Source organism: Plectropomus leopardus, chromosome 12 (genome assembly GCF_026936395.1).
Source record: "Plectropomus leopardus strain MGB_pleo_1.0 chromosome 12, ASM2693639v1, whole genome shotgun sequence".
Classification (NCBI taxonomy): domain Eukaryota; kingdom Metazoa; phylum Chordata; class Actinopteri; order Perciformes; family Serranidae; genus Plectropomus; species Plectropomus leopardus.
In genome coordinates this window covers 2,403,261-2,422,978 of record NC_142187.1, presented here as the reverse complement: position 1 = coordinate 2,422,978, position 19,718 = coordinate 2,403,261, and the positions used below count along the sequence as shown (strand labels likewise).

Genomic DNA, 19,718 nt, shown 5'->3' with positions numbered 1-19,718 from the left:
TAATCTAATCATCCTGTTTGGTCTTGAGGTAACAATGCTGTTTTTTGGGTTATCAAGTTGGTGTTCTCTTTCCTCTGTATTTCACTGATAGGCTCACTCCCTAGATGCTGTCTGTTTACTTGGGGGTGGAGTCCTTTCTCTTCATCCAGAGCCACTGACTGCCCTTAACAGTACCTCTGGAGAGGTCTTTTACTGCTCACCGTTGGGCCATGACTCTAACTGCAACTTCTGGTAGTAGTCTTGATGTTGATGTGGCTATGAACCCTCTGCAGCCTACCTCAACTGGACGGACTTTTACTTTCCAGCCATGCTGTTGAGCGTTGGCTGCAAGCTCATCGTACCATAATTTATTGCGCTCGTAGTCCTATTCCACTGTATCCTCCCAGGGCATTGTAAATTTGATGATGTAAACGTCATCGTGTGAAGCCGACCATAACACAAAATCTGGTCTGAGGTTAGGGGTTACGAACCCAGCTGGAAAGGAGAGCATCTGACCTAATTCTGTGGCCATATTCCAGTTGCATGGCCCACCTGCTGCTCAGAATCTGGCCTTGATCTGACAAGCCTCCCTTGACCCTCCCTTTCCCAGACAAAGGCATTGGAAATGGCTGGTGTGTGAGTAGAATGGGGAGGTCTAGGACTCCTTTGCTGAAGAGCCTCATGCTGCTGAGGCACCTGGGAAGACAAAGGCACTTTTTTGGATATAAGATTATCTTCCTATCCTGCTTGTCTACCGTAGACATATGAGTTTTTTAGGGTTAGTGGCCTGAGCTACATGTACTAGAGCTTCAACTTGCCAGGAAGCATTGCCCTATTGATGCTCTAAGAGTCTCTCACAGCATTCTTCCTAAGCAGGTGTTCTGACTCTATGTCCTTGAGGGATATGTTGTACCATCGTACTAGGCACTATACAGGCTTCTCTTCTTCTCTGTAGAGATGTTGATCTAAAAACTTCCCATTGATAATGGAGATGCTTCTAGATTTGCTTTACTAAATCTTTGTATAAGCGTCGAGTGGTTGATGTTTTCTTAAAACTTTATTAACAGACCAACATTACAAGCCTTGGTCATGGTGTGTGTTTTGAAGTCATCCAGTATGATCTGACATGTGGTAGTCTCAGGCCAGGCCTTATCCACTGTCCTCCAACCTGTGGAGATGCCCTATAGTGGCTATTCAGTCTTCCAATCACTAAAAGCTTTTTTTTATATTACTTGCCACATTCACCCACAGTGGCTGCCATGCAAGGTGCCAAACTGCTCATCAGGATCTAATTTAATCTTTACGGTCACACTGATGGCACAACCTTCAGGAGCAATTTGGGGTTCTGTCTCTTGTCCAAGGACAAGCTGCAATTATTAGTAGCCCCTATCTTAGACCAATTATGTCAATACTAAGACAATCCTCCTACCTGTAAATACTGATCATTCCTAATGAGAGCAGAAATAATTGGAAACCCTTTTTCCTGTTCTTTTCATTCTTTTCACTATATATAATGCCATAAAATTATACGTCCATATCACTGACAGAGCAGCGCCCTCCTCCGTGTTGTGTCATAAAAACGATCCACTATATATCAAAAAGACAATGTAAAAAGTAGGGCAGAGTTCACTTTAGGCTGCTTGTTTTCTCTGTGGTTGGCTCATTTGTTAATGATAATTATACCACTTAATAATGTCTTAATGATTCTCATGCACTACCACATGCCAGCTTTAGCACATTTTTCTCAATTAGCAGTACAGACCTCCTCCACCCACTGCTCCGGTAGTGGAGGCTGGTGGTGATGGGTCCTGGTCTGTCAAGGCTCGGTACCGAATGGATCCGGTACAGCTGACAGTGCTGCCACCATCCTCCGACCGAGGGGAGTGAAGCAGACCCTGCTGTTTGGATAAGGCTATCACCTGGAATAGAAGGATGACAGTGAAATGTGAACTATTCAACGGTTTGCTGCTGGGATGTGTGCTCATTACCAATTAATCTGCTGTTCCTGTAGGTGGAGTCCTAAAGCTACTACTAGGAACCTATTAACAAAAAGGCTTCATGTAGCTGTCCACAAACGACACAGCCTGCATTGAAATTACACTACAATCAATTAATTGTATAGTGACAAGAGTAAATTTTTGATTTTATTGCATAACAAATAGGGGAATTAGTTTTTCAAATACACTGACTCTGTGAGGTCAAAGATATAGGTGATTTCATACTAACGCTCAATCCCAATACAGCCCTTGCCTTTACCACTTTGCCCTTACCCCTCTGTTCTCAGTGTTCATGTCTAGGGGTACGGTGTCCCATTCTGTGGACAATTAACGGGGTGCAGGCTTCACTTTGTATCATTAGTGAACAAAGTACTGTCTGCGGTGGAAATGCTAAACAGATCTAGGGTTGAGGTACATGTTTTTAGATTTGCATTTTAAATGCAGCTATGGATGGATGGATTTTAAAAAAGTGTTGAAGAAAAATTAACCTGCATAAGACGAGGCTGTCCTCCAGCACTGAGTGGTCTGCAGGGGATGGTGGTCTTTTCAGCCACTCTCAGCCACTTTTCCCTCACAGACCCACCCCCATCCATAATGCTGTCCTCTGATTCACTCTCCTGATCCTTGCTGGTGAGGTTTTCCTCCTCAGGAATGTGAACCAGCTGGGAAGATCCAGGCCGGGACTGGATAGACACTCTGGCCCCACCAGACAATCCGGTGCTGCCATTATGGCTCAAGTGATTATGATTGGTCATAGGAACAGAGCTCGCTGCCAGTTTCATGTACTGAGCCGGGATGTGGGCCCCTGCACGCAACTCTGTTTCCTGACATGAGATAAGTTGAGGCAGGTGTGGCCCACCACGCAGCTCTGCCTCCAGGCCCATAGCAGAAGGTTCAGAGGAGCAGCGTAGTTCCATGTTCCTCTGAGGAGATGAGGATGATGCTGGTCGTATTCCATCCATCACCTGCAGGGATAGCTTCCTGTTGTCGTTTTTATTCTTCCATTGGCTGAGCAGCTGTTTGGACCGGGTTGAGTCCATTGATGCATGAATGGAGGCGTGACGGCGGGGTATGCGACCCTCCTCCAATGAGGAGCCTCCATGGGACCTAGAGGGAGGGGCAAAGAAAACTTAATAAAGACCAGATAGAAGAAGACTGCTGCAAGAGTGCATTACCATTTTACTGACATGATCATATTTACAATTGCACACTGCTGACCAGTGAGGCAAGTTACCAATATGATAATCACAACAGTATGATTAGTTAAAATAAACATTACATACATCTGTAAGATACATTCAAAACTGCTGGATATTAGTTTTTACGTATAGAGGGGAGCTATGTTAAAGAGGAAGAGCCAATCAGAACCAAAAGGACAGTTTTTCTGCATAAGGCTTGGGTCTACCTGTCAATCATACCTCACAACTGGCGGATTTTCATTACAGATTTGCACAAAACTTAGGCAATATTTTCAAAATGTTGATTAAACACAATTTCGAAATGACTTCATTTTCACTGAGTGATGTTCTGCAACTTTTCCTCTGGCGATAACATTCCAAGAAGCATGGAGCTGGATGTTCAAAACATTGGCAGCTTTATTTCTATTGCAGCCACCGCACTAGCCGTCATTATTTCCAATCCAAGGCCATGTAGGCGTGTTATACAAGGTACAAGGTAGATTTAAACCTGGTTTCAGAAGAAATTAAATTAAACTTGATCTAAATCCTGCTACATCTTTTGGTGTAGAAGGAGCTGAAGGGGAAAAAAAGCTGCTCTGTAGTCTGGTGGTTCTGCAGCAGAAACTTCTGTATCTTTTTCCAGATGGCAGCAGGGTGAACAGACTGTGGCTGGGGTGGCTGCTGTCTTTCAGTATCCTTTGGCCTCTCTGCGGACACCTCTCTTCACCGAGGTCACTGATGCTCTGTAGATGGGAACCAGTGATGTTCTGGGCAGTTTTAATCACTGCTGTAGAGCCTTCTTGTCGGTGGGCTGTACACTAACCATGCCAGTTCATGATGTTTCCCATCAGTATGCTTTCTATTGCTCCTCTGTAGAAGTTAACCAGGATCTTGCTCTGGAATTTAGCCTTCCTAAGTTTCCGTAGGAAGTAGAGCCTTTTCTGTGCTTTTTTAACCTGGGTGGTGATGTGTGATGACCAAGACAGGTTCTCAGTGATAGTATTTCCAAGGAACCTATAGCTGTTCACCTGCTCCACCTCAGCTCCACTGATCTAGACATGGGTGTGTGTCTTCTTTTTTTCTAAAATCAACAATCAGATCCTTGGTTTTACTGACGTTGAGCAGTAGGTTGTTCTCTGTGCACCACTCTGCAAGATTGCTGATTTCCTCCTGGTATTAACTCTCATCGTTGTATGGGATATGGCCGATGATGGTGGTGTCGTCCGCATACTTCACGATAGAGTTCTCCTGATGTCTGGGAGTGCAGTCATGGGTCTACAGTGTGAACAGGAGGGGGCTGAGTACACAGCCCTGGGGGGCTCCAGTGTTGAGCACTAATGTAAAGGAGGTGAGACTGCCAATCCTAACTCTCTGGGGTCTGCATGTGAGGAAGTCCAGTTGCAGAGTGTTGCACTGAAGCTCAGAGTGTTAAGTTTTCCAATCATCTTCATGGGAGAGATTGTGTTGAATGCTGAGCTGAAATCAACAAACAGCATCCTGATGTAGCTGTTCTGTTCTCCTGGTGAGTGAAGACTGAGTGAAGAGCAGTTGATATGTCATCCTCTATAAGTCTGTTGGTCCTGAAAGCATACTGGTGAGGGTCCAGGCTGGCAGGGATGTTGTCTTTGATGTGCTGGAGAACCAGTTTCTTTCACTTCATGGAACGACAGTGGAAAGGCAAGCCCCTTATACATGGGAGGGGCCACATAATGAAGGATTTCTGGGTGATAGTCCACAATTTTACTGAGGAATTATAGATTCAAAATTTCAGGATGATCTGCTCAGCTTTTGAAGAGTTATGTGATACAATAACACCTCCTGTAGCGCCTGCTGCATCATGCCTGAGGGAGCCAGTTACTACCAACAAGCACATAACCATGGCATCATGTGACCTAGAAAAGCCAAAAAAGTGTTTCCATTGCAGTCCCAAATTTTGCTGTTTCATATCAACTGAAATACCACCTCATTTGAGCATAAAATTTTTTTTGCGATAAAATGGGAGTTTTTCCAAAACGGACACTTTTACATCAGGCGTTTTTTTTTTCTTTATTGCAATATCAGATTGCGCAGTTTGAGGGTTAATGGAAACCCGCCTAATGTCTGGCAGGAGGTGTCGATAAGCCACCTCAACAGCTCCCATTTTGTGTGCTACAATGCATACAATCACTGACACCCTGCCTTATCCCTCTCTTTTTAAAGTTGGTGCAGTCAGCTCTGTGGTGAGTTCCTCAAACAGCTGTGTGAGCTCAAACAGTACGCCAGAAACCAAGCTCCACAGAGCCAAAGCCCTGTGTGTCTCTATCCGTGCTGCTTTAGTGTGGTGCTTTTGCAAGTATTTCATTTCTTGTCAGTGATGCCCACACAGACCTTTGTGCTTCTTTCTCAGATGAACAGTCAGTTTTAACACATCTCAAAACACTTTTCCTGTTCCCTCAGTGTTTCTGCCACAGACAAAGAGGACGGGGCAACAGACAGATTGCTCATGGTAATAAAAGAGTGAAAAAAAGCTCCTTTGACAATTTCTTTTATATTCTAATAAAAACGAGTTTCCACATGCTCAGACTGAGTCCGTTGTGTTCAATAAAAAATGATTAATATGAAGATTTACACCATATGTAGACCTGATTATTATGTAAACAGTGAAAAAGCTGCTTAGTTCAATAGTCCAGTTGTGTGGATCAGTTAAGATTTTTGCCTAATTATTGTTTCATTTATGACAATGTTCTTATTAAATGATTACTGAGACCTGAGAGTACTTAATTTCGTTCTTATGTATTACATGACTGGAATGACAACAACAAATCATTGATCCTTGAGATCATTGTAGTGATATTTGTTCCAGGCTGCTCAGTCACAGTTTGTAGCGATGCTGTAGCCAGTATAGGTTAACTAAGTCACTGTGTGGGATATTGCTGCTGAATGAAGAGGATGGCTGAAAGGACTCGTCATCATCAGTTAGCATTTCACAAAAAGGTTTGTTCTTCTATTCTGACAGTCAGAGCCTCCAAATGTAGTCACTGCATCATCCCACTAAACATTCACAAAACACAAACATATTTTATGGTGATGGTTTATCGCAAAAAGAATGAACAGAACAAATTACTCTCAGGTAAGGTGGGGCAATATGGCTTTAAAATATTATCACAATATTTTCAGGCTATATCACAATATATATCTTGATTTTTTTAATGTCCTTTCAACTAATGTTAACTACTTAAACACAAACTTATTGAATGAACTGCAGTCAGAGTAAAGTTAAATAAAGTAGCTAGTTATATAATATAGTTGTATATACTACTGTTAAAGTAGCATTTAATCTAAAACAGGAAGATAAATAAAGTGCTTTCATATCAAATCATCAAATTTTAAAAAGTATTGCTATAATTAACTCATTGAAAGCCAACGCTTGAGTGCCATTGACGTATATATACGTCAAAGTGTGTTTTCGGCGGCTGGCACAAGGGGGTGCTCTCACACTCCCTGTGTGTAATTTTGGGGCTGCTGGGATTCGTAGTTGTAGTACAAAAGATGGTAGCTAAGAGCAGAGCAATGTGTACGGAGGTGATTCGGAACTACAGCAACGAAGCTACATCAATTCAATATTGGCATAAAATGCCCCCCAAAAAACGGAGAGGGTCAAGTGGCCAGTGACGCCAGCGGATGCTGGTAGAAACTCTTGCGGATCTCGCCCCCCTGATCAAAATGGATATCCTCCCTCAACTCCTGTATCCCTTGCAGATGTTGCCCCTTTGGTTATCTAAGAAAGTGGCATCAGACATTGAAAGGATGTTTACTAAATATATCTGGAATGGGAAAAAGCCCAAGGAGAGACTCAAGATTATGCAAATATCAACCAAAGCAGGCAGCCTCGGCCTACCCGACCTATTGTTCTATAACTGGGTTTGCCAAGCCTGTCTGATTTGGGGCTGGCTTCATTCATATTTAGATTCAGTTTTTTGTATGGACTCTTGGGCTGTATCACCTCTCTCGCTGTGGGGGTTACTAACCTGAAAAAGCTGTAATATCACCAAAGATATTAAAGTTAACCCGCTGCTGTATAACACTGTTAAGGTGTGGAGGTGTGTTATACAGCTTTCTGGAAGAAAAGGTTCAATCTCTATGTTAGCACCCATTTGTGGGAATGGTGATTTTACCCCAGGTAGTGTTGACACCTCAATTTTTGGTGCGTGCAAAACCAAGGGCATTAAGATCATTGGTGATCTGTTTAAGAAGGGTACCCTCTTGTCGTTCTCACAACTTCAAGAACAGTTTAGTCTACCTAAAGAGCACTTTTTGGGTACCTGCAAATTCGACATTTCATTAATGCACACACTCACTCTCCATCTGATTGCGAACTTACTGCCCTAGAATCTTATCTTTTGAACCGGCAAAACCGTGCTCATTTTATTTCTTGCTTCTACTCTTTTCTGACTTCTATCTGTCCAACTAGCTTGCATGACATCCAACGTAAATGGGATAGGGATCTCAACAACATGTACATCGAGGATGATTGGTCTACTCAGTCTTTTCGTTCTTCAGACTAAGGGAAACTCAATATAAAATCCTTCATAGATTAAATATATTACGCCCTCTATTCTGAACAAAATGGATTGTAATTTTTCATCCCTTTGTTCAAAATGTCAGAGAGAAAAGGGGACTTATATACATCTCTTCTGGCAATGTAAATGCATTTCTCATTTTTGGAATTAAATTGCGAAGGAACTTAGTTACATCTTCAAGATCAGGATTACAAGAGACGCTGGGCTTTTTCTCTTAAGTCTACCCTCTAAAGATCTGTCCCCTCTCTCTCTTAAATTTAGACTATTGGATAAATTATTGCTTCTGGCAAGAAAGTGCATCCTGCTCAAATGGACCAAAGATACCCCACCCACTGTTACTCTATGGTACAAAAGTATTTTTATGTGCTACCACGAGAGGATTGGCTCAGTGTTTAAAGGTAACGATCAATTGTTTGTAAAGATGCCTGAGATGACCTGACGACCTCTTAGCTGGAAATAAACTAAGTTCAGGTATGAGTAGTATTTGCAAATCACAGTAGAGCAACATGGTCACAAAATATGACTAAATAATAATGGGCTGTATCTCTGCAAGAACCCTGCTTAGTATGTGTCTGTGAGAGGCAGAGAGTCGTAGGAGAGAGTAAAGTAAAACCCAAACATGGGTGGCTTATGACAACAACATGACAATTTATACTTGAAGTTCGCGATATAATCATTTTACATATCACATGTGGAACTTGCCACAGTACATAGAGTATATTCAATATATCGCCCACCCCCAGTCTCAGCTATCTATTCATATGCTCAGTACATCCCAAATACATACTTAAACTAATATTTGTAGACTGACTACTTTTGCAAAATCCTCCTACTTCCCCAAGTCTTTCACTGTCCAAAAGTCGAGCTGAGGTGTAGCTCACATTGGCTAATCTTATGCTTTGCAGCTGTAGCCAAACTTACATTCAGTGAATGTGAAATGAATGTGCCTCCCATGATCCACAAGAGGTTTACCAAAATTTAAATAGCCCAGAGTGGCTTCAGTGTGCAGTGGAGTTGTCACAATCTCAGAATTTTAAACGTCAACACTAAAGTGAAATAACGATTATCAGACCTCTTTCTATACCACAGCAAAAAGAGAAACGCTGTGGCATATAATCACTTTTTTATTTAACAATTACTATACAGCGCTGGCTGGTACAGAAAAGTCACACAACACAAGCCTCCAGCACGGCTTGACATTTATCTTTTTCAGCCACAGATGTTTCTCTTGTCAAACAGCCAAACCTACTTGTCCAGAATAGAAGATGAGGGGCTGCTAAAAATAAAAATACATAAATAAGGATATGGATTTTTTTTTGTTATTTATTAACATACAAAATATACATTTGACTGGTAGCAATTACATAGGTGGACCAAATCTAACTTACACATCGCCCCTAGCAAGCAAACCAGGTAAACCATCTTCTAATACACACACATCCGGGCCTCTAAGCCTCTGATTGGTCGACAAGTCAAGAACACAGCCTCCGACAGACTTGGTCAGAGGAACTGTGGACTGCAAGTGGATGGCTAACAACAACAACAACATCAGCTATTTTTAACATGTAAAAGATGACAATCAGAGGCCATTTAGTGTCAGATACTATTTTGGATTTATTTTGCAAAGTCTCCAAAAAGTCACTGCAGGATTCCATTTCTGAAAGAGATTCGAACACACCAGAGCCCTTGTTGGAATGGCATGACAGTTAGCCTCTAGTCAAGCATGGAGCGTTGTAGAGATATTTAACATTGGTAACGTTATGTCATATACGCTCCCGTAAATCCCAGAGTGACTTGCTATAGCGTCCAGGTATTCCGAATTTTTCTCATCAGCACCTGTTGTCATGATGTTGTCATCCACCCATGTCTGCAAGGATCCATGCGGACATTTATCTGTGCAGCCCAAAATCTGTGACTGCGCAGACTGAATGTATATAACAATCGCTCTGACTGCACATGCTCCAGTTAGAAAATCTAATGTCTTGTTGCACACTGCATTCCTGTTGATGCTGTTTGCACCTCTAGCTGGTTAGTCAAGAGGAAGAAAAATGTTGGATGCTTGTTTTGCAGAGAAGTTTTGCGAGGAGATCCGCTGTTAGCCACATTTCTAGAATTCATCTTTAAAGGAATAAAACCAGATGGGCTAATTTGAATGGAGTGCAGATCAGAAAATGTGCTGCATGGAATGCCAGACCGATGAGGATCCTTGATTTTAGTACTAATTTATGCGACCAGTACAAGTCGGCAGCTGTCTTTGGATGTTTAACTCTGGAAGTATGTCCATGGCTTTAAACATCACATTTATTTTTCACTTGCCTCATAGAACACATGCATGAAGACGAACACAGAGTTTACACTCTAGAAATCTTTACCTTGGCAGTGTGCTGCTGCTGAAGGTCATCATGTTTTCGTGGTTTCCCAGGGGACTGGATGGAGTTATCACCTCCACCTCAGCGCTGGCTCTCTTCAGATTGGATAGAGATGGCTCTCGGTAGGAGGCACTTCGCGTCAAGATGGGCTCTGGTTGGTTGGGGGACAGGGTGTGGGAGGAGGTCCGTGTGATGATGGGCTCTGGTTGGCTGGGAGCCAGAGTGTGGTGACCTGTATATGGACAACAGGGAGAGGTCAACTGCTAAAGTCAAGGGGATGATTTTAGGTAAGTGTACTCATTGTATAAAGTAGATTGAAATCACCTGAGAGATGAATGTGTCTCTATCTATATATTGCTTTTTCTGCTTTGTGATGATGATTTGACAATGCCTGTAGAAGATCTCTGTTAGATCGAAACGTTGCACACATCAAGTTAATGGGGGCCTTTACAGTGTGCGAATCTCCTGTCTGACTTGGAAACAGTGTATTAGAGTACCCAAAGTCGAACAAAGCTGAACCACAGTAACCTCTGTTCACAACACAGTAAGGCTCATGCGCAGCATCAGTTTCTTTTTGTAAAAGTATTCCATACCATAACTGTCAGAGTGAAGTCATTTATGACTGTGAGAGATAGCTGATAGACATGCTTTTACCTTGGTGACTGTTGCTAAGCGCTGATTGGCTAACATTGGGCAGGGAGGTGAGGGGGGGCTCTCTCAGGATCGGGGTAGGTGCTCGACTTCTGGACCGATCCTCACTGGGCTGGAAATTCCCCACTGCATACACACCCTGCACAAAGACACACACACACACACACACACACACAAACACACACACACACACACACACACACACACACACACACACACACATACAGTGAGACACAGAGGAGCATGCAGTGAGGACATGAGCATAAAAATGAGTTCATCTGGAGCAAATCCAGATTGAGCTCTCAGCCATGTCAGCTCCTCCATCCTACACCAAAGCTTAAATTACAATATCTTTGTCTTCTGTGATGTGATGTATTTCTACCTGTCACAGAGTGGCTGATCACACCACTTAGATTTTTGGATCATTCCAAAGTGATGGCTTAGCAAATGTGATATTCAACAGGTTTCCATTAAAAGATCTGAGCACAACTTAAGTGATATTTTCGAAATGTAGATAAAACACAATTGACTGTGTTACCATTGAGTGATCTTCTGTGACTTCTCCTCTAACAATAAAATTCCAAGAAGCATTTATTTATCACAAAAAATATACACCACCATGAGGTGGTATTTCAGGCAATTAAAAAAAGAAATTGCAAAACTGCAGTGGAAACCATTTTTTGTCTTTTCTATGTTATGGCTATGGCTATGTGCTTGTCAGTAGGAACTGGCTCCTTCATGATGCAGAAGGAGCTACAACAGCTGTTATTGCATCACATAACTCTTCAAAAGTTGAGTGGAAAGACAGTCATCTCGCAACTGTGTTTTATCGACACACTAAAATATTCCTTGAATTTTGCGCAAATCAGTAATTGAAACCCACCTTCTGTTTTTTAATATAGCCTTTCCTCTTTGGCACTAGATACCAAACTAATCCTTTGACATGTTGAAAACTTGTTTTTGTTGTTTTGTTAGTGCTTCAGCTGAACCCCCAGGAACAGCACTGAATTTTGAAGCCAGTTTTACAAAGCGACCAGAGGTGAAATTATATTAACTTTAACTATTGTGAAAAATACATCTGTAAATCAGTGGATACATTTTCTGAGCATGACAACCTCTGTGAAATGACTCTTTGTACAAACAGAATTTAATGCATACAGTCTGATAACATTTTGGAAGCCTAGAAGAGCGCCACCTTTTTTTCATCCCAATTCAAGTAAGCAGAGCGCTAAAACAGGAGTTAGCTGTTTGGCTTAAATGCTTGTATCAAATGTAGATGTAGTTAAAACATGCTGTTAGAACAGTGTAACAGGAATAACATCATGTGTACTGGAAAAGGCATCTTTTTGTTGTGTGCTTTGCAGAAATCAGTAGCCTTCCTGCCAAACCTGACCCAGAGCAGAACTGATGCACTGCAGCACAGAAACAAGTGGAGGCTGCCAATCAGACACATTTTATCTTCATTTTTTTCATTCCTACTTTGATGATAGATGATACAATACCAATCAAAGGACCCTAAAATAGCCCAGTGAAGCCTGCAGTTTGCACAGTGATTGCCTGGAGAACAAATGTGAGTTATCATCACATCTAGGGAGGACAACAATCCTGCAACATAGTTCATCACAAAGATCCCTTTCCCCAGCTCAATAATTCTCCATCTGCATCCAAACAAGACCCTTCATTGGTTAAATGTATTATTTAAATGTGTGTTAAGTGACTGGTGATTCAGCATCATCTGACAAGGAGAGCTGATGTTTCAGAGCAAAACCTCACATATCTGTAGCCAACGTCTCTTCCTGCAGGAGAGGGCAAAACAACAAAGGTGTAGGCAGCTGAGCGCTGTGTGTGTGTGTGTGTGTGTGTGTGTGTGCGCACGTGTGCGTGTGTGTGCGTGTGCGTGTGTGTCTGCTCAAAAATGTAACTGCTTCAGCTCTGCTCTTATCTGATTGAGTGTATGCTGGACATGTTTATCAGAGTTTGTGTGGGCTAGAGGGTGATGATGTGTGGGAGGTATCAAATATACTGTGTGAAAACCCACCAGTTTCTATACAAGAGTTTGAACATCCATGTCTACTGTCAGCACTGAATAATACACAGAACGACGTGTACTTCAACACCAGGACACCTGCAACATTTGTCCTTAAGGTACTTGTTATCCAAGACAAACTCGCACAAAATGAGCAGAAAATATATCCATCCATAATACCTGACTGATGGGTGTCGTTTAAATTTACATAATTTTATACCTCAAGCATATTCCCAGTTAAACAACCTATACATGCTAAAAGAGTTGGTTTGATTTCTGGTTTTGCCAGTCTGGTCCGGTTTATGAGACATATGAACCTTTAAGGACCTTCAGAACATCTACTGGCCGGCCTACTGACCATCCCAAGAGTCAGAACTAAACATGCTCAAGCAGCGTTTCGTTATTATGCAGCACAAACCTGGAATAACCTCCCAGATAATGTCAGACCAGCCCCAACTCTGAACACTTTTAAGACAAAGATAAAAAGCTTCCCTTTTTTACAGGGGCAGCTGTGGCTCAGAGGTAAAACAGGTCTTCCTCTAATTGGAAGGTCAGCGGTTTGATCCCTCAGGGTAAGATGTCGGTAGGGTGGGCAAGATACTGAACCCGAAAGTGCTCCTGATGCTGCGTCATCGTTGTATGAGTTCGTGTGAATGATTACCGAGTAGCAGGTATGTGGCGCCTTGTAGGGTAGCCTCAGCCACCAGTGTGTGAATGTGTGTGTGAATGGGTGAATGTGATAATGTAGCGTGAAAGTGCTTTGGAGGTCAATAAGACTAGAAAATCGTTATACAAGTACAGTCCATTTAAAATCCATTTACCACTTTACCACTAATGACTACAAACTGCTTTTAAATCATTTTAAATGATCTTTTTTATCTTTGCACCTCTTTCTATTTTTAAGTGATTTTTTTAAAAATCATTTAGTAATTAATTTTATCTTCACCATGTTTTTATTGCTCTGTAAAGCATTTTGAATTGCACCTGTTGTATGAAATGTGCTATACATATAAAGCTGCTTTGCCTTGCCTATGAGGTTAAACCGGTTTGATTTATGCAAACCAGCTGAACCTTTGTCATAACATTTGTCACATTCTGGCAATTTTAAAAGTAGCCTAGGCTACGACAGCGCTAAATCCAGGTCAAATTGCATTAGTTATAAGCAATATGACTGTGTGATTAATGTAATATCTTAATTGAGCAACTAATGTCCAACAGGTTATGTGTGATTTACTGCCCAGGCGAGGCGGCTGCCATCGGCAACATGACAGAGATCAAATTTTAGCAGACAGGGAAGGGAGGAGAGCGACTCACGCTGGTTATTTTTGGGCTGATGATAGACAGAGTTAATAGTTAATGTAATAAAATGACAAAAACTGCACAAATATGGCCAAATTTTGGATTTTGAAGCCGACAAAAGAGCTGTCCTCACTGGCTGCAAGTTTGTGAGCTGAGCTTTCATAGAATTATGTGTTTGTATTTATTACTGTTTCTTGCTTTGAAAGCGCCGCAGTTGAAGAAGAACAGCAGAAAGATTAAGTTGAAATGAGGAATTATTTAAATGAAACCTCCTTATTTCACTGCAAAAATCTAAACACAGTGTTAGCTGGCTGGAGGGAGATCACCAGAAGGCTGAAAGTTTCTGCTATGGTAAATGACCATTGTGAAAAACAAGCTAGGCTAATGTTACTTGTTGTCGGCTATACTGAATGTCATTTCCAGTAAATATCACAATATGAAAAGTGTCTTTTCTGATACAAAAAGTAATGTTATAAACCTAGGAAGATAGCAAGTAGCCTACTTCACATATTTTAAGTGCTTATGTCTCCAGTCTGATTTCTACTGCACAGCTGATAGCTATGTGGTTAGTTTACGTGAAGTAATAGAAGTGCATATTTATGTATTCAGTGTGGACATAGAGCTCCTGTGTTATAAGACTCTATGTGATAATTGAACACCCGCTTTCTTTTGGGACGCACTGTCATTATGTTCCACTTAGGATTGACTGCTGAATCATGTGGAACACCTGCTACAATTCAGTAAAACGGTACAGTGTTTGTCTAAATGTCAGTAAGGTTTGAATATTGAACATGTTGAATATATGAACATGCAAGGTAACTTTACCACCATAGCAATTGTAGCACATGGTATCAGTAGTGAGATCATGACACCGTTGCCTTTCTTTTGTCTACTGGTAATTAGAGTTAAAGGAGGAGGTATGAGTGAGCCAAAATCGAAGACTAGAAATATCACTTTGCAGCTTTATGCCTCCGTGCACCAGTCAAGAGTTAATATCTTGCAGTTAATATCGATGTCTATGGTGTCACCAATTCAGTATCTGAACAATGTCTCCCCTTCTGCTTCTGAGATATGCTGAGTAATGTGTTTTTGCAGGAGGATTATGATGTGAAAGTGAAGTTGACCTTTGATCTTTTGGAAATCGAATATCATTACTTCGTCATTTTATGCTATTAGACATTTTTTAATGAAATTTTGTCATAATCAGTGTATGAAATGCTGGATTTATAGCCAAAACCATGTTTTGTAAAGTGAACTTGACCTTTGGTCTATGGCCACCAAAATCTAATCAGTTCATTACTGAGTCCAAGTATGTGTTTGTGCGAATGTTTGTGCCAATTTGAAGAAATTCCTACAAAGTGGTCTTGAGATACTGTGTTCTCCAGAATTGAATGGATGCAAGGTCACTGACATTGACCTTGACCTTTGACCACTGAAATCAAATCATCATTGAGTCCAAGTCAATGTTTTTCAGGTTATAGTGAGCTTTCTTGACCTTTGGCCTGTAACCATCACATGTAATCAGTTCATCTTTGAGTCCAAGTTGACCAATGACATTTCTGACTTTCAAATCAGACACTATTGTTTTGGAACAAAGAATCACAACCAACTGGGTTTCAAACTACAGCTCGCATGGGCTTCAGTGATCTTGGTCAACTTTTCTTGAGAACTAGGCTAAATACCACCACAGATTACCACCATAGATTCATGGATATTTCTGTGACATTTGCTGCAACATGCCTCAGTATTACAAAGCTAAGATTGTTTCAAATGCTTCCCTTTGATATTCCTCAATAAACAGACTTGGAAAGAAACAGACAGGTTGTTGGCAGAAAAATATTACCTAGTGATGAACATAAGATGTTATTTTGTTTAATGTTCTCTCAGTTTACCCAACAGGCTCTTCCTGAGCTGTAACAGAAACAGATATTATCTGAAGATTGGCATGTTCATGTCTGATTGCGTGACTAAAACTTAACGTCTTCACAAAGGCGAGATGCAGTCCCTCTAGGATTTTGCTTTTTTTGTGATTGTTACTATCTGAAATGCCTCATTTCATGGCAGCTTTGCTGAAAAATGTAATGAAAGTTGCAGTTTATTTAGGCTTTTATTCTGTCATGTATAGAATTTAAAAAATAACATGTTTTTATTTCTTAAAGAAAAATTACAATCACATACAATGCACATCATGATTTCAGAGTCAATATTGGAGTGATTAAAACAAATATTTAAAAAAATCTTTGCTGGTCCAAAGTTTTGTTATATGTGTCAGCCACTCAGGAAGATTTAGAAGGCAACAGTGAGGCAGACGAGGATGAAACACGCCCACCTCACTGTAAAGTCAGTCATCAACAGTAAGAATACAAAACATCATAGATGTTTTAGCATCAGATGAGATAAAGACCATCATGTGCCTCGCAGCCTCACCATCAGGATCATTACCCAGCAGTCCCCTGATAAACTAAGAGAGGGAAGAGGAAATTAGATTTGACCTGTTTTAAATAGTCAAAGTTGTGGTGATTGGACAAACCTTAAAGGTTGTGCAAAAGTGGAATTAGCTGAAAATGGGAAAACTAGCAAACCTAGCCCAACTGACTAGTGGTGTTATTTGTTATTTATTAATTCTATTTAAAGTTTTCTCTTTTTTTATTATTATTATTAATATTATATATATATATATATATATATATATATATATATATATATATATATATATATATATATATATATATACACACACACACACACACACACACACACATATATATATATATATATATATATATATATATATTCCTCTTAGTATTATTTGCTCAGTGCCTCTCCTCTCTTTTGTCTCTGCTGCAGACACGCATGCACCTAAACACATACATGAGTGGCCTCAATAACCATCCACAGCAGAGTAAAATAACTGGTTTGCATATCGACAACAATAAAGAAAACCATCATGCCTGATAATTTTTGTATGTTTGCTGTGCTTTTTTTTTTCTTTCAATTTTGTTCCATCTTGTCCGGTCTTGTCTACATCTCTTTCTCCATCTACCCCATGTATGGGGTATATGCCTTAATTGTCACAATTGCAACATCGCAATATCCTGGCGGGACTGAAAATGGACATTATTGTGGCATTAATTGTTAGTGACTCTGTCTTTTCATCATGACACCACTTCTTCCTTTTTGTTTTTTGCTGTATTTTGTGGATGTCATTCTTTGTGAGAGCTGAAGTTATACAAGAAACTTTCAGAAAAATGACTAACTGTGTTACCAGATAGACGGCGATGGCAGCTCCCAGTAACCATCCACAGTAGACATCGACAGGATGGTTTCTGAACTGGATGATCCTGGTGAGCCCGGCCAGGATGGCCAGCATGACGAAAGAGAAGACCAGGAGAGGCTTCAGCAGCTTGGCCGAGTCTGTCAGAACTGTGTTGAAGTACATCTGAAACACACAGTTTCATATCAGACAATCATCATCTTTGGATGCTGATATTAAAACAGATGATGCCACACCTGTGATAGTGATACCGAATTGAATTCACGTGTGATTAATTCTTGTTTATTTAGAAATGTAACCACAACAACTGCCTACAACATTTCTACGTTTTCTGTTTCTGTAGCAAGATTTTAGATGACATCACCAGCTAAAGGTCTACATAAGAAGGGGTATATTAACCACTTACTGAGATGTAGACAGCAGCAAAGGCAGCCAGAGTTGCATGCTGGGAGGGAAAGGACTTCCTGTAAAGAACAAAAGAAAGACAGAGTGTGCTTTCTAACAATTACCATGTTCAGACAGCAAAGGACAACGCTGAATATTCATCTGCAACTGGGAAGTCACTTTCAAAGAAACTTGGATCTGTGTGTGTGTGTGTGTGTGTGTGTGTGTGTGTGTGTGTGTGTGTGCGTGCTTGTGTGTGTGTGTGTGTGTGTGTGCATGCTTGTGTGTGTGGTCACCCTGCCCGAGCAGGTGTTTAATAAAAACAGTGCATTAAGGAATCAGGGAGGGCAACAACTCTCGACCTCTGATGCGTGTTTTGCTTCTTTGCAGCAAGTACATATCCTGGTAATAAGTTGGCAGTTTATACATCATGTTGTTACTCCAGGTATTGACTCTCTCTAATAATTCATTATAATGAAGCATGGGAATGAATGCTTTTGCATTGATAATATTGGCAGTCTTAAATGTTTATTTCAATATGAGAAGTTTTGCAGAGAAAGGTATTGTGGTTTCCAGAATCCAGGACACTCTCACATTTGGAGAAACTGTTTTCCAGGAGATGCAGTGTCAAAACACAAAAACACAGCTCCCCAAATATGTTACCAAATACATTCAAATCAAGCGTGGAAGATATGTTTATTTAGGCTGCATGTCTTGGATCCAAAAATGTTTTAAATGTTCTTTGATGCCAGCCTGCATAGTTTTGTTAATTAACCCTTTGAAACCTGAGCAAATTGGCTTGTAGCAAAAAAATTGTAAAAGAACAAGAAAATCACCTGACAATTACCCCCCCCCACCACCACCACCACCGAAAAAAAGGAAGATAAAATAATGACTGCTAAGTTTTTTCTTTTTCCCTTGACATTTTACTCTAGTTTTTTAAAATATATATATGTATATATATATATATCATATATATATATATATATATATATATATATATATATAAACTAGTTTCCTGCAATTTTTTACCGAGTTGCTTGTTAACTTTTCCCCCCACATTTTTGAAAGTGTTCGGGCCAATTCAGAAGCTTCAGGCTCAGAAGCAGAATAAGAAAACTGATATTGATTTAGGCTTCAAAGGATGAAATACTTGTGAAAGGCAAAAGAAAAGTGATTAAAATAATTAAACAAATTGCATTCAGTGAGTCATATCTACAATACTGTCACAACTGCAAACTGCAAATATTGACAGAAGAGCCACAGTCTTACACATTTGCATGAGGACATTTTCGCTGGAAATAATATAGTTCAAATGACAGAAAAAAAATCATATTTTAATCATGTAAAAGGAGATTTTTCCTGAGATTTTGAAGGAGCTCAGGGTTCATCCTGAGAATGCCTGCTACACTCCAGATAATGTCACTGTGCAAACCAGGATTCTGTGTGGAACATCTCAGCAGTCTGGTGTGCAGAGAAGCACAGAACATTCTGTATCATTTTAGCTAAAGCCTGCTGCTGTGTCAGGAGGCTTGGGCTGAGCGCAACCATTGTGCAGTATTTCGGTAAAGCATTTATGTGATTTTGGGGAGTTCTGTGTCTGTGTGCTTGTGCCATCTAATGCAATAAAAAGGGCTCTGTGTACTTCACAACAAGAGATTATTTGTCAGGTATTAACACAAGCAACAGTGGATGACAAAACTGCACGGTGCTACTTGATCCTGTGCTACTCTATCCACAAAGTCTCAACTGAAGCACTCCACTGTATTTCAAGTAGTTCAGAGGACTCAAAATCACCAACACACAAAAGTGCAAATTAATAAATAAACAAATAAAATAAAAATTCAAGTTGCAAGCAGTGTTGTCCTTGCAACTTCCATAGCGTCAGACGTACCAGCAGCATGGACATGGCAATTGGCATTGCCAAGCGTTTTTTGCATCTGTCAGACACTGCATGCATGACTAGGATGTGACATCCTGCATGGAGTGCATGGTGTGTACC

General features: G+C 40.6%; 1 protein-coding gene across 1 annotated transcript in view; it reads right to left on the bottom strand.

Moving 5' to 3' along the window:
- LOC121951857 (phospholipid phosphatase-related protein type 4-like) overlaps window positions 1-19,718 on the bottom strand; it is an 80,790-nt gene that overhangs the window by 16,041 nt on the left and 45,031 nt on the right. Inside the window, exons 5-10 of the mRNA XM_088085275.1 lie at window positions 17,739-17,796; window positions 17,324-17,497; window positions 10,737-10,872; window positions 10,086-10,314; window positions 2,465-3,083; window positions 1,742-1,898 (exon numbers count right to left, since the gene is read on the bottom strand). Of these exons, the coding sequence (XP_087941401.1) occupies window positions 1,742-1,898; window positions 2,465-3,083; window positions 10,086-10,314; window positions 10,737-10,872; window positions 17,324-17,497; window positions 17,739-17,796 (1,373 nt within the window). The remainder of the gene's footprint in view (window positions 1-1,741; window positions 1,899-2,464; window positions 3,084-10,085; window positions 10,315-10,736; window positions 10,873-17,323; window positions 17,498-17,738; window positions 17,797-19,718) is intronic.